Source organism: Pinus tabuliformis, chromosome 6 (assembly GCF_031772625.1).
Source record: "Pinus tabuliformis cultivar Carrire ecotype Pingquan chromosome 6, CPIR1, whole genome shotgun sequence".
Taxonomy (NCBI): domain Eukaryota; kingdom Viridiplantae; phylum Streptophyta; class Pinopsida; order Pinales; family Pinaceae; genus Pinus; species Pinus tabuliformis.
Window position 1 is genome coordinate 322,872,923 of NC_142292.1, and position 13,564 is coordinate 322,886,486.

Genomic DNA, 13,564 nt, shown 5'->3' on the forward strand with positions numbered 1-13,564 from the left:
TTTTGGAGAACCCTGTTCGCATCTGAACTTTTCCGGGCAGACAACATCATCCTGGGAGGGGATTTGAACTTCTCCTTGGGACACTGTGAATCCTGGGGACACTCGGCCCAAGCGGATAACCTGTCCGACTCGATCTCCACCTTACTTGAAGCTCATCATTGGGTTGACATCCCTCCTGTCAGGTTACATTATACCTGGTCCAACAATAGAAGTGGTGATCATAGTCTAGCTAGAAGACTCGACAGATTCCTCATCAAAGAGGCATTCCTTACTCTCCACCCTCGTATTAGACAGTGGGTTGGAACTGGGGGTTTATCTGATCACAGGCCTATCTTCCTGGAACTCTCTGAGGATATCCCGAAGATCAAAAGCCCTTTTAAATTCAATGCTTCTTGGCTCAAGGATCCCAGCTATCATCAGCTTGTATCGGAGTATTGGAGATCAAATCCTATCACGGAAGAGGAGGAGCATACTACTGGTTTTTTAAGGAAATTATCTGAACTCAAAAGGCTCTCCAGAAACTGGGCACACCTGAAGCGGATTAACGATGACAAGATACTGAAGGAGGCCGAACGAGCCATTGCAACATTTGAGGATTCGTCAGATGGCACCTTCACAGCACCGGAAAACAAGGATCTATACTCTACTCTTATATCTAAGTGCACACAAATTCTAAAGGAAAGAGAGGAGAGCTGGCGCCTTAGAAGTAGAGCCATATGGCTGTCTGAGGGAGACAATAACACTAAGTTTTTCCACAAATTTGCAAATGGCAGAAAAGCCATTAACACCATCTGGGAACTACAAAATGCTCAGGGGCAGAGGATTACTGATCAGCAGGGTCTGGCTAGACTTGCTAACGAACACTTCAAAACCATCTACAAGGCACCCCGTGTGGCTAACATACTAGAGATAATGCGGGTCGCTGAACACTTCCCCAGATATGTAGAACAAGAGGATTCGGAGAACCTGATGATGGCTGTATCGAAGGAGGAACTAGAGGCCACCATTAAATGGTTCAAAAAAGACAAGAGCCCTAGACCGGATGGGTGGACCATCGAATTCTTTATTGCATTTTTTGACATCTTGGGGGATGATCTTCTCAGAATCATGGAGGACAGTAGGAGGAATGGTAGCATACATGCAGCCATCAAATCCACTTTCATTGCCCTTATTCCGAAATCTGATTCTCCTACCTCCTTTAATGACTTTAGACCCATCTCTCTCTGTAATGTTCTGTACAAGATTATCGCCAAAATCATAGCAAATCGCCTGAAGCCTATACTGTCTTGTCATATATCCCCCGAACAATTTGCTTTTCTCCAGCATCGACAGATACATGAAGCGATTTCCACTGCACAAGAACTCCTCCATACTCTGAAGACTAAGAAACAGAAGGGCATGATTCTCAAGGTGGACCTTTCTAAGGCATTTGACAGAGCAAATTGGCTCTATATCAGGTTAATTCTTACTCACCTTGGCTTCCCTTATGCCTACATTAAATGGATTATGAGTTGTATCAAGGATGTATCCTATAGTGTCCTCCTTAATGGTGAAGCTACCCCTTTCTTCCTATCAGAAAGGGGACTCAGACAGGGTTGCCCCCTCTCCCCGCTACTCTTCCTCCTTATTATGGAAGGTCTGAGCAGATCCATCTCTGCTGCGAAGGACAGACATCAGCTTACTGGCATCAAGATTTCGGATAATTTCTTTCTGACTCATCTTCTGTTTGTTGATGATGTTCTGATCTTCTTAAACGGAAGCATCGGAGATTCTTCAATTATGCACAATATCTTCAAGCTCTTCCAACAGGCTACGGGGATGATGATTAACGAAGGTAAATCTACCATCACCATTATCGGTTGTTCTCAGCATGAGTCTATATATACTACCCAGCGTTTTCCTTTCTCTGCACTTAACTTGGATGACGGGCTTAAATATCTGGGCTTCCGATTAAAGCCTCTCGGGTACAGGATAGCAGACTGGACGTGGCTTATCGCAAAAGTGGAGAAACGATTACAGATCTGGTACCACAAATATCTTTCCAGGGCTGGCAGATTAACCCTCATCAAGGCAGTTATTGAGGCCACTCCAATTTTCTGGATGACACTTGCATGGATACCAAAAGGCATACTACATAGACTTCAAAACATTTTTTGCAGATTCTTATGGAAAGGAAATCAACCTGGGAAAACTTTTGCTTGGGTCAAATGGGATCGCATCGCTATACCTAAATGATGGGGAGGATGGGGCATAAAAAGGCTTGAGCTATTCTCGAAAGCCTTGGCAGCTAAGCTGGGCTGGCAGCTCATCAGCTCAAACAGTCTCTGGACCCGGGTAGCTCTAGCGAAATATATATGGCCTACAAATTTGATGGATTGGCTCAGACAGTCTCGGCCCCCAGCTAGCAATATCTCCAACATATGGAAGGCAATGATGAACGCGCTCCCCCTGCTGCGACTTGGAATTACCTGGAGAATAAAGGAAGGCAACGTTGTCCGCATTGGAACGGACCCATGGGTAGGATGCGGGAACGCTCACAGATTACCTACCGACTTAATCAGCTACCTAAATGATAGAGGCATCATATACATTAAGCACATTGGCGACCACATCAACTCCACTGTCCTTCAACAAGCTTGGAAATCAGCTTATGATTTGGACATACCTGAGCATTGGAGACAAGACTGGCAGCTATATATTGAAGCCCTCACACAGGCCCATATTCGCTTAACAGAGGAACCCGACGAAATCATCTGGGCCCTTGCCAAGACAGGTCTTTACTCCCCAAAAGAGGGATACATCAGCCTCATGGATCCCCATAAACCTCAATCTATTGACCCAAATTGGAAGTCCTTCTGGAAACTCAAGGCCGCCCCTCGCACCCGCCTGTTAATGTGGAACATACTCTTAGACAAGATCCCTACGGGTGCCAATCTGATGAAGAGATCCTTTCATGGCCCCTTCCGTTGCCATCTGTGTCGTATGGCTGATGAGAACACCGAACATCTCTTCCTGAATTGCACTTCATCTAAAGAATTATGGAACGGTATATCTGCTCACTACCCTTCCTTACTCCCCTGGCAGGGCAACAATATCCAAGATGCTTGGAACTCATGGTGCCTTGCCCACAAAGGCAAAGCCAGGAACATGCCTCTCCTTGTCAACTGGGCCATCTGGATAGCTAGGAATCAGTCCATCTTCAATCTCAGAGAACCACACTGGCCATCTATCACTCAGCACATAATCTCAGATTATGATCACCTTCCAGAAGAGGACCCCGTAGCCCCTCAGCGCATCATCACCCCGGAGATCATTGATAAATCTAAACCTTGGGCATATTTTGATGGTTCAGCCCAGGAAGCAGGCTGTGGAGGGGGACTCATCCTACACCTGAATGATAAACATTGTTTCAAAATCCAAATAAACTTGGGGATGGGCACGAACAATTTTGCCGAACTCTGCTCTGCAAAACACCTCATATACTTTGCATTATCTCATCATTGTACACATCTGCAGTTATTTGGTGATTCAAAAATCGTATGTAATTGGCTCAATAATGCATCTCATTGCAATGCATATTCTCTCAGACATATCCTGGAGGAAGCTCACAGATTGATAAACATATTTGACTCTTTTGTCTGTCGACATATCTACAGGGAACAAAACACGGAGGCTGACCAACTTTCAAAAGAGGCAACGCATCTTCAGGACAATGTCTGGTTGATACAGGAGGAGATTGATGGTACTCACCATCAATATTACCACAGACCGTTTATAGAACAGGGACAAATTGGGCTTTAAGCCCATGTTTTTTGTAGTGCTCATTGTAAAAACATGTTTTATTTTCTTATATCTATCAGTCGGCTGTAGAAACAGTTCTTGTATAGACATACATAGTACTCTCTCTGTATAGAGAAGATATATATATATTTTTGCATCTTTTTCCCTCTAGCTGTTGAGGGCAGTTTTGATACAACTCTGATTCCAGACTCCCTGCGAGGAGATTCACCACTCAGCAGTTCAAGTTTTTGTAAACAGACTTATATGTCTCCTGATAAGGCAAGTAATGCCTCCATATGCATATGCCTCGGCATCTACAAAATGTAATTTCTTAAGTTAATAGAAATTACGACTTTTTCCAAGGGAAAAATAAAAATAAAAATAAATAAATACTAAAATAAAAATTCAACATAGAAAATGTGATATAATGCCAATGTTAATACCACATTTAATGTTAAATTCAACTATATACCAATTTAAAATTGATACTAATATTAAAACTAAATATAAAATTATTTTTAATAACTAAGTTGTGTGCCGAGACAATGTTCAACCTTACGAAAAAATATACATAAAATCAAAGTTTAACACATCTTATTTTGTTGCAGTAAATATGAGATATCAATAAAAAAAAATATGTGAAGCCACATATTAAACAATCAATGAATGTCTCTGGTAAAAGAATAGTATCATCCATTTTTATATAAATGATAATACATTGTAGAAAATGGAAAATGTTAAGATAATATTTACCTATAAAGGAAAAAGAATGTTGGAGATATTATTTATGTGCATGGTGAGAGAGTGTTGATATTATCCGGTAAATGATGAAGTTTACTTTAAAGGAATTAGTTCAACAACCATTAGTTATGGAAAGGTTTATTCAGTTACATGAATTCACATATTTTGTATTTATAGTGTATAATGTACAGTTTATAATCAATTGTTCCAATAAATCTTCGTTTTTTTTAATGTTGGTTTGGACGAAGTGAGGTTGATGTTTGGTTTTTTAATGCTTTTGTAGTGTAGGATATATTAAAAAAAAGTTTTTAAATATTAAATTTATTTATCTAAATTGGATAATTATATAATTTGTCATTTATTTTAATATTTTTAAAATAAAATGGAAGGAATTAATTTATAAGAGACATTTAGTAATAAAAAATAGTTTCGAGAATTGGGGTTTAAAATTTTTCAAGGTTATTTTGAGCACTGAAATGACTTCTTTTTTCTCTTTACTTTTTTCTTTTTTCTTTTCTTGGGTTGGAGTGTGTACAAGGGTGTAAAACTTTGTTATGTAATTGTTAAACCCTTGACACTATTCTACGCACCCAAGGCTTTTCCAATGGTCCAAAAAAGACATCAACCAAAGTTTGGATGCAACAATTATGCCTTCCAGAAGTTGACATATCATGGTTAATTTGAGAGGATTCAACGCCATCCTCTACTACTCATGTAAAAGGGGCTAGCCATGTGGGGGCTATGAAGAAGAGTCTAGAAGGGTTGAATTGTCACTCATGTTGAGGCTTGAATGGGTCAAATCTAAACCCTAATTGGCTAATAAGTTGTGTTATAACTGGGCTAGTAGGAGGAAATGCGTTCTACTCTTTTTTCTTGCATTTTATTTCATAGTAGAGCAAAGTATTTGAGTATAGATAGAGAGAGAGAGCATAATGGAGGGGTTTTGTGTTTTGTAGTAGCCCGCAAACCACCAGTCTCAAGCCACTCCATGGAGAGTGCCTTATCCTTTGTACTTGCGTCATTTCCACTCCAAACAAAAGAGAGCAAAGCATCCTCACCTTCCAATTGGGTTTTCTCACGGAAGGGTTTCCTAGAGCATATCTTGGTGTTCATTATGGTTTGTGATTGATTGTATTTACCTTCTTTTTTTTCTGGAGTGAATGGTTGTATTTACCTATTATCTATTTCACACATTTTATCTATTGCATGCATAAGAAGAAAAAACGTAATTAATAAATCCAAAAATCTAAGGAAAATTAACCTTAGTAGTATAGATTTCAAATTTGAGTTTATTTTTATCATATTTGTTGTGAAAAATTGTCTAGTGGAATATCCACAGCAATATACAGATCACTTACTCTCAAGGGAATTTTGACATTTTAGAAAACTAAAAAAAATTAATGTGGATTGAGAAGATATTATTTAAGCACATTTAGTGAGGTGCTTTGATAGTGTGAGGATTAAAAAATTGTACCATATGTCAAAAAATAAAATGGAAAAAAAATTGTTTTTAAAATATATATGACTAGAGGAATTGGAAACTAGGTGGGTCCCATACTCATGTGACACATGGTTGATTCCCATAGGTACCACTATAACCTGTAGTTGGAGGTCAGGCTGATGGGACATCCATGGGGTTTCGAAACGATAATCATTACACAATTTCCTAATTGTGCACCCACTCATTGTTTTACGCCTCATAGGCATTATTTGAAATATAATATGAAGAAAAAAAACAATGTTAGCAAACTTTATTTCTTCTAATTGAATTATCATATCTTTAAAATTAATAAAATTGCATGGAGACATCTAGGTCATGGATTTTGAAAGCATTAAGAGGTTTGCATCTGGATTGCTTTTAATTCTAATTGTTTAATAGATACACAATTAATATGGTTCAACAATAGTGCCAAAAAAGAAGTAAATCATTTTGAAAGCATCAAGAGATTTGCATCTAAATTGTTTTTAATTCTAATTGTTTAATAGATACACAATTAATATGGTTCAACAATAATGCTCAAAAAAGAAATAAATCAATTGGTGATAATTATATTATAAAATATTACGTAGATTTTATATCCAAGATTCAAAACTAGGTCATATAAAAATGTATATGGTTCACCTAAAAATTATAATAACAATAATCAAAATCCACCCCCACAAAATATAAAATAGGAACCCCACAAAATATAAAATATGAACACAACTCAATTACCAACTTCTTTAATTAAAAATAAAATATTCAATAATAATAAATAGAAACACAAAATGTATTTACACCCCATCAAATGAAAACGAAATTGAATAGATTTTCCAACTTTCTTTGAGGCCCTCGGAGGAGACTTATATTCAACGATAAAGTGTTTGCACATGCCTATAAGTTATGAGGAAAATTAGCTAGAACCTTTAATGAATATATACTTAATAGTCTAGTGGTGAGAAAATTTAGTTATAATCTTTAATAAATATATACATAAAGATAGCGTTGCTCTATAATGAGACATAGTAGAGTGGGTGTGGATGTGTTAAGCATGTATTATCTCTTCTATATCTTTATTTATTTTGTTATGGTGAGTGATTTCAATTAAAATGGTCAACATTTTCTTTATTACATTTTATAAAAAAATATTTTATATTTTATTAAAAAAATTATTAAAAAAACATTTTTTTCTATTATTATATTTTATTAAAAAATATTTTTTTCATTATTCTATATTCTTATATTTTATTAAAAAAATTATTAAAAAATATTTTTTCTATTATTTTATATTCTTATATTATATATGAGGAATATATCATACATGTAAAAAAAATTAATAATATAATTTCTATGCAATAGGTTTATTTGTACATAACTATTTTGTATGGTAAGTATCTTTCTATAAATTAATATTAATTTATATATCATTTAAACATTATTATTTTTTACTATTTTACATTTTTATATTATTTAATATAGTAAAGAGTAATTAAACATTATTACTTTTTATTATTTTATATTCGTATATTATTTAATATAATATATATACCATTCTCGGAATCTTTTTTGATAATATCATATTCCGTAATGTGTTTATTTGTGGGTAACTATTTTTGTGTTGTTGTAATTACAATTCTCGGAATCTTTTTTGATAATATCATATTTCGTAATGTGTTTATTTGTAGGTAATTATTTTTGTGTTGTTGTAATTATGTTTTTATAAATTGATATTAATTCTTATATGATTATTTTGGTATTATTTACTTACAAAATGAAATCCATTAAAAAAACTTAGTTGGTATTATTGGAATTAAAACTCAGTTGGTATTATTGGAATTATTGGTATTTTTATGAAGTCATAAATTATTGGTATTAATTCATATATAATTACGATTTTATAAATTTTTATTAATTCATATATCATTGTTTTGGTATTATTCACTTATAAAATGAAATCAATTAGAAAATTTCCATTGGTATTATTGGAAATTATTGGTATTTTTATGAAGTCATAAATTATTGATATTAATTCATATATTTTATAGAACTTGATTAAAAATTATCACTTTTCATTATTTTAAATTTTTATATTATCCAATGTAATGAGGAGTTTACAACACATGTACAATTTTGGGAATCTTTTTTAATGATGGCATATTTCCTATGTAATGTGTTTATTTGTAGATAACTATTTTTGTGTTCTTTTTTTAATTTCAACTGCAACTTCCATTAATCAAAACCAAAATACATCCCAATTTATCCATCCAGAGAGACAACGCATAGACTTGGGGGTAGAGATTTCATCCACGTGAAAAGCTAATTGTGACATAGTTACAAGGCTATGAAACAACAATAGATAAAGGAAACCAAAATTCATGCAGGTTACCATAGCGACCAACAACAATTAAAGACGCAATACCCAAGCCCATTTTCAAGTGTTTGACATCACAAAAACATAATAGAGACCATGCAATAGGACTATTGGTGACCATAACCAAGTTGTCAGGAACAGAATCCACAAGCATCCCTGCAATCACCCACTTCTCGCAACAAAGACAGTCCAAGCACAAACCAGACCCTCAAACCATTCCCACCCAGCATCCACCAATAGAAATGCACCCGCTAGCAAAAAACATTACACGACAGATAGTAGAAGACGCAAACCATATTCAAGACAGTTTAAGAGGCATAACCTGAGTATCCATAACAAACAACTGCCCACAAGTACCATTACCAGCACTGGGGCAAGAGATACATTCTCCCTAGAGAGTAGTGCCCAACACTAACTGAGCCAACTGAACTACCATGCACCATGTCCCTTCCAAAACTAGAGAACCCTGATGACCTCTTTGACAGGACTGGAATAAAGCCATCAAAACATCAGCAAAAAACATAAGATGTCAAAAGATAATCCTCATCTGAAGGGATATCAGTCTAGTTCTGTGCATTATCCACAGGAAGGTTAGTTGGATCCCCAGGAGGATCAGTCAAGTTGCAAGAGGCAAAGTCTGAAACCAAAAAGGTCTCCACCCTTGACAATGTGGAATCAACATTGTTAAGATAGAATCGAATATTTCTCAGCATTCATTTAACATCTTCCAACCCATTAAATAAAGTATATTGTTCTAGTTGATTGTCATTAATGATGAGTCATAACAATGAATCTATTTGTTGGTGCAACGAGAGAGATTATATAAAAGGAAACTTTTTCTTTCAAAACATGCCAAGCTCCAAGACCATATTCATTTCTGCAACTGACTCCAGAAGCTCAAAGTCAAAATGATATGGACGATCCTCTATTTATTTGGCTTCCAGAAGAAAAAATTCCCTTCTAACTCCAAGAGGAATCACATCAAATAAGGTGCCCACAAAATCGAATGCAAAAGGCCTAGTTCGCTTAACTCCCATATTTCCAAAACCACCCCTTCTCCTAGGCATTCACTGGCGAGGGGCCATAGTGACAGGAAAACAAACAATACAATTGCAAAATCCACGTCTAGCAAAATGAGGTGTGGCAAACAACAAACCCTTGCAATCCGTGAATTGAGTAAAGGTTGTGCGGAGTGCACTCGTCCTTGACCTATTGAACTTTACTATATTATGATATCATTTCTGAAGTTTCTTTCGACCGCGCTGCTGCATGAGAGTTGCACTTCCTTCTCTTTGACAGGTTCGCGCTCTAGGGCTCTCGCCCATGGAGGTGCTGGGCACTCCCCAGGCGCCTCTCCCACCTCCTCCGCCGCCGATCTCGTCTGCTGAGGCCTTTAACCGGCTTTTGGCAGGGCTCCCAAAGAAGAAGAATTTTGAAGCTGCGAAATTCGTTAAAAAATTGGATGATATTCCAGAGATCTCCCTTCCTCCTGAAACCCCGATCCAGGTTGCATTGTCTTTGACTGAGCGAGCTCTCATCGGCCAGTTCACTGGGCTATGGCCATCCCCCAAAACCACTAAGAGCTGGGTCAACAGAAACTGGGCGCTATTGATCAAAGAAAGTGTTACCTCTTACTTTCTGGGGAGAGGATTCTTCCTCTTCGAATTCACTTCAAAGGATGACAAAGATCTGATCTTCCGAAATGGCCCCTACTTCATGGGCCCTCAGGGTTTGTACCTGAATAAATGGACTCCGAACTTTGATCCAGCAATAGATGTACCCAAAGCAATCCCGGTGTGGGTTAGGCTTCCAAATCTCCCAGTTCATTGCTGGAATTGGGATTCTTTGATGCACATTGGAAATGCCCTAGGGAAATTTATAGAGCGAGTGAATAATAAGGATCAATATGATTGTGCCAAGATCTGCGTAGAAGTAGATCTGGAGGTGGGGCTGCCAGAGGCCATCAAAATCAATGTTAGAAGTTGGACGCATGTGCAGAAATTGGACTATGATCAGTTGTCCTTTAAATGCTGGAAATGCCATGTTTATGGCCACTTCGCCAGAGGCTGCCCGACCAACAACGAAGCTGTGCAAGGGAAGGAGGATGGCTGGAACCAAGTCAAACGTTCCAAAACTTATTTCAAGACACAGAATTCGGGAGGCACTAATGGCAAAGGTCCTCATTAGGCTCCTGCTCAGCAGATCCCGCCCAAGCCTGCTCCAGAAAACAAGTTTGATCCTCTTAGCTCGCAGCCAGAGGACACCCATGAGGTCGTGGACCAAAAAGCAGTGTCTCCAGAAAAAGGTAATCTGCCTATCTCTTCCAAGGATGCAAGTGTTGTAGAAAGCTCAAAAGGAACCCCTGTCGAAATTGAGGAAGAATACCAAGAGTCGGAAGACTCGGAGGAGGAAGGAGAAATAGGCGATTCCCAAACCTCTGTAAGGAGATCCACAAGAGGGCGCAAAACAGATCGGGAGAAAAGAGAGCAAGAAACGTACAAGGATAAGTTACAGGGCAGTCAACCTACTCTGGAGAGGTTGTTAGCAAAAAAGCCGAAGATGGCAAGAAACCAGCATCAAGGCTCCAAGGGAGCCCAGCAGAGCAAAGGTAAATAATGAAAATAATCTCCTGGAATTGTAGGGGTATGGGGAGAAAAATTAAGGAAGAGGCCATAAGAAACTTAATAAGAATAGAAGCCCCGGACATATTCCTTCTCCAGGAGACTAAGATGGAGGATTCAGACTTCCTCCAAACAAGCAAAAAAATCTGGAATAAAAGTAAAGCAATAGTTGTCTCAGCCCAAGGAGCCTCTGGAGGGTTGGGTACTCTTTGGAATGATAGCAGGTTTTCGTTAGTGTCTGAGATTTCAAATACTCACTTGCTGATGCTAAAAATGCAGCATCTCGTTACTAAAGAAACTTTTTGTCTTTTCAATGTTTATGTGTCGGTCAATGCTGGAGAAAAAAAGGCCTGTTGGGACTCAATAAGAAGCCAAGCAGATATGGGTAATCTAGATAACGTCATTATTGCAGGAGACCTAAATCTCACGCTGCACACTTTAGAAAAGCGAGGAGGCTGCATTGTGCGAGATCCGGCAAGGGAATGGGCAGAGGATCTCCTGCAAGATTGGGACCTATTAGACATCAAGCCTGCTTCTGGTAAGTATACTTGGTCAAATAAAAGAGTAGGCCCTGGACACATTGCAGCAAGGCTGGATAGATTATTTGTTCAAAGTTCCTTCCTTTTTCTCGGACTAGACGCTAGTATGTGAATCATTTCTTGCAGCACCTCTGATCACAATCCTATCAAGCTTGAACTCCGGGCTCATACCGATCTTGGCCCCATTCCCTTCAAGTTTAGCCCTCTCTGGATCAAGGAACCCAATTTTTTGCAGATAGTCAAGGAAAGTTGGTCCCAGCCAGTCAACGGATCTCCATTCTACGTGTGGGAAGAAAAACTCAGAAGAAAGAAATTTTCCCTAAAGTGTTGGGCCAAAACCCTTCCTAATCCATCCGCTGAAAGGAAAAATCTCCAAAGTCAGCTAGATGACCATCATTTGCTTTCAGAAGAGGCATATGTATCTAGAGATAAGGAGGTCCAACTTCAACAAGAATTTCATAAAGCCTGCCTAGCCGAAGAAGAATTATGGAGGATTAAATCTCGCTGCCTTTAGCTCAAAGCAGGAGACAGAAATTCTTCATTCTTCCACAAGAAAGCTCAATCCAGAAAATGTTTCAACTCCATAGTTGAAATCAAAGAAGGAACTACCAATCACAAAGACTTTGCAAGCATCAAACGAGCAGCCTTTCTCCATTTCAAAAATCTGTACAGCGAGGAGGTGAATACGACTCAGAATTCTTGTCTTCTGGACTGGGTTCCCCCTTCAATCTCTGCTGAGATGAACCTCCAGCTAGAAGCCAAAGTCACCAAGGCTGAGGTCAAAAATGCTCTCTTTTCCATGGACCCAGATAAAGCCCCAGGTCCGGATGGATTCTCCGCCAGATTTCTTCAAACCTGTTGGCACATTGTGGAAAAAGATCTCTATAAAATGGTCCAAAAATCCCAAGCCTGTCAAAAAATTGGAGGAAGTACAAACTCTGTGTTCCTTGCACTCATCCCCAAGGAGAAAGGCGCCAACTCCTTCAACAGATTTCGTCCCATCTCTCTTTGCAACACTGGCTACAAATTGATCACCAAAGTAATAGCTAACAGGCTGAAATATCTTCTCCCTAAAATCATTCCAGAGAATCAAGGGGGCTTCATTCATGGTAGACAGCTAGTGGACAACTTCATTTTAGTTCAAGAGGCAATCCTTTCAAGCCAACAGTGCAAGGAAAAAGGTATGGCTATCAAACTGGACTTAGCAAATGCTTTTGATCGTGTTAGACATAACTTTCTCTTGAATGTTTTGCAAAAGTTTGGATTTGGGGAGAACTTTATAAACTGGATTCGGGCCTGCATCTCGGAGCCATGGATTGCTCCTCTAGTTAATGGCAGAGCTGCTGGTTTTTTTAAAGCCTCAAGAGGACTAAGGCAGGGCTGTCCTCTGTCTCCTCTTCTGTTTGTTCTTCAAGCCTCCGTTCTCAGTTTCCATCTAAATAAAAAAATGCAAGAGCAGGAGATTTCAAGGATTTGCATTGCTAGGGGAGTCCAAAGCATCAACCATGCCCTTTTTGCAGACGATACTCTGCTTCTTGGGGCTGCTTCGATCCACTCGGCCAACGGATTCAAAGAAGCTCTTAATGGGTTTTGTATGGCGTCGGGAAGTAGTCTCAACAAGGGGAAGTGCCACATTTACCTTTGGAACATTACGCCCATTTTGCTTAGTTCCATTGCTAGATGCTTTGGATTTGCAACCTCTTCAATTTGGACCTCGTTTAAATATCTTGGGCTCCCTATCTTTCTCAAGCGAGCCTATAGCAGGGATTGGCTCCCTCAAGTAGAAAAATTCAAGAACAAACTCCAGGCTTGGGGATTCAACTAGCTTAATATTGCGGGCAAGTCAGTCCTCATCAAAGTCGTTCTCTGTAGTCTCCCCTTATTTTAGTTCTCAGTGCTCCTTGCTCCAATCGGAATTCTTCAGAAAATGGACCAGCACATTCGAAATTTCTTTTGGAAGGGAGGCAAACAAAATGAGAGAAAAATCCCTCTTGTTAATTGGGAGATTGTCCTCAAGCCTCAGATAGAGGGA

The 13,564-nt window shown here is 38.5% G+C and overlaps 2 protein-coding genes across 2 annotated transcripts; both read left to right on the forward strand.

Moving 5' to 3' along the window:
• The first annotated feature begins 2,370 nt into the window (after positions 1 to 2,370).
• Positions 2,371 to 3,801, forward strand: LOC149258598 (uncharacterized). The gene has a single exon (XM_089425044.1). It carries the CDS (start codon positions 2,371 to 2,373, stop codon positions 3,799 to 3,801), a length of 1,431 nt encoding a protein of 476 aa, XP_089281170.1.
• A 6,287-nt stretch (positions 3,802 to 10,088) lies between these two features.
• On the forward strand, positions 10,089 to 10,559 carry LOC149258599 (uncharacterized). The gene has a single exon (XM_089425083.1). It carries the CDS (start codon positions 10,089 to 10,091, stop codon positions 10,557 to 10,559), a length of 471 nt encoding a protein of 156 aa, XP_089281209.1.
• The last annotated feature ends 3,005 nt before the right edge of the window (positions 10,560 to 13,564 follow it).

Coding starts and splice junctions, on each gene's coding strand:
- LOC149258598 (XM_089425044.1), top strand. CDS start 2,371: ATGGATTGGCTCAGACAGTCTCGGCCCCCAGCTAGCAATATCTCCAAC.
- LOC149258599 (XM_089425083.1), top strand. CDS start 10,089: ATGGGCCCTCAGGGTTTGTACCTGAATAAATGGACTCCGAACTTTGAT.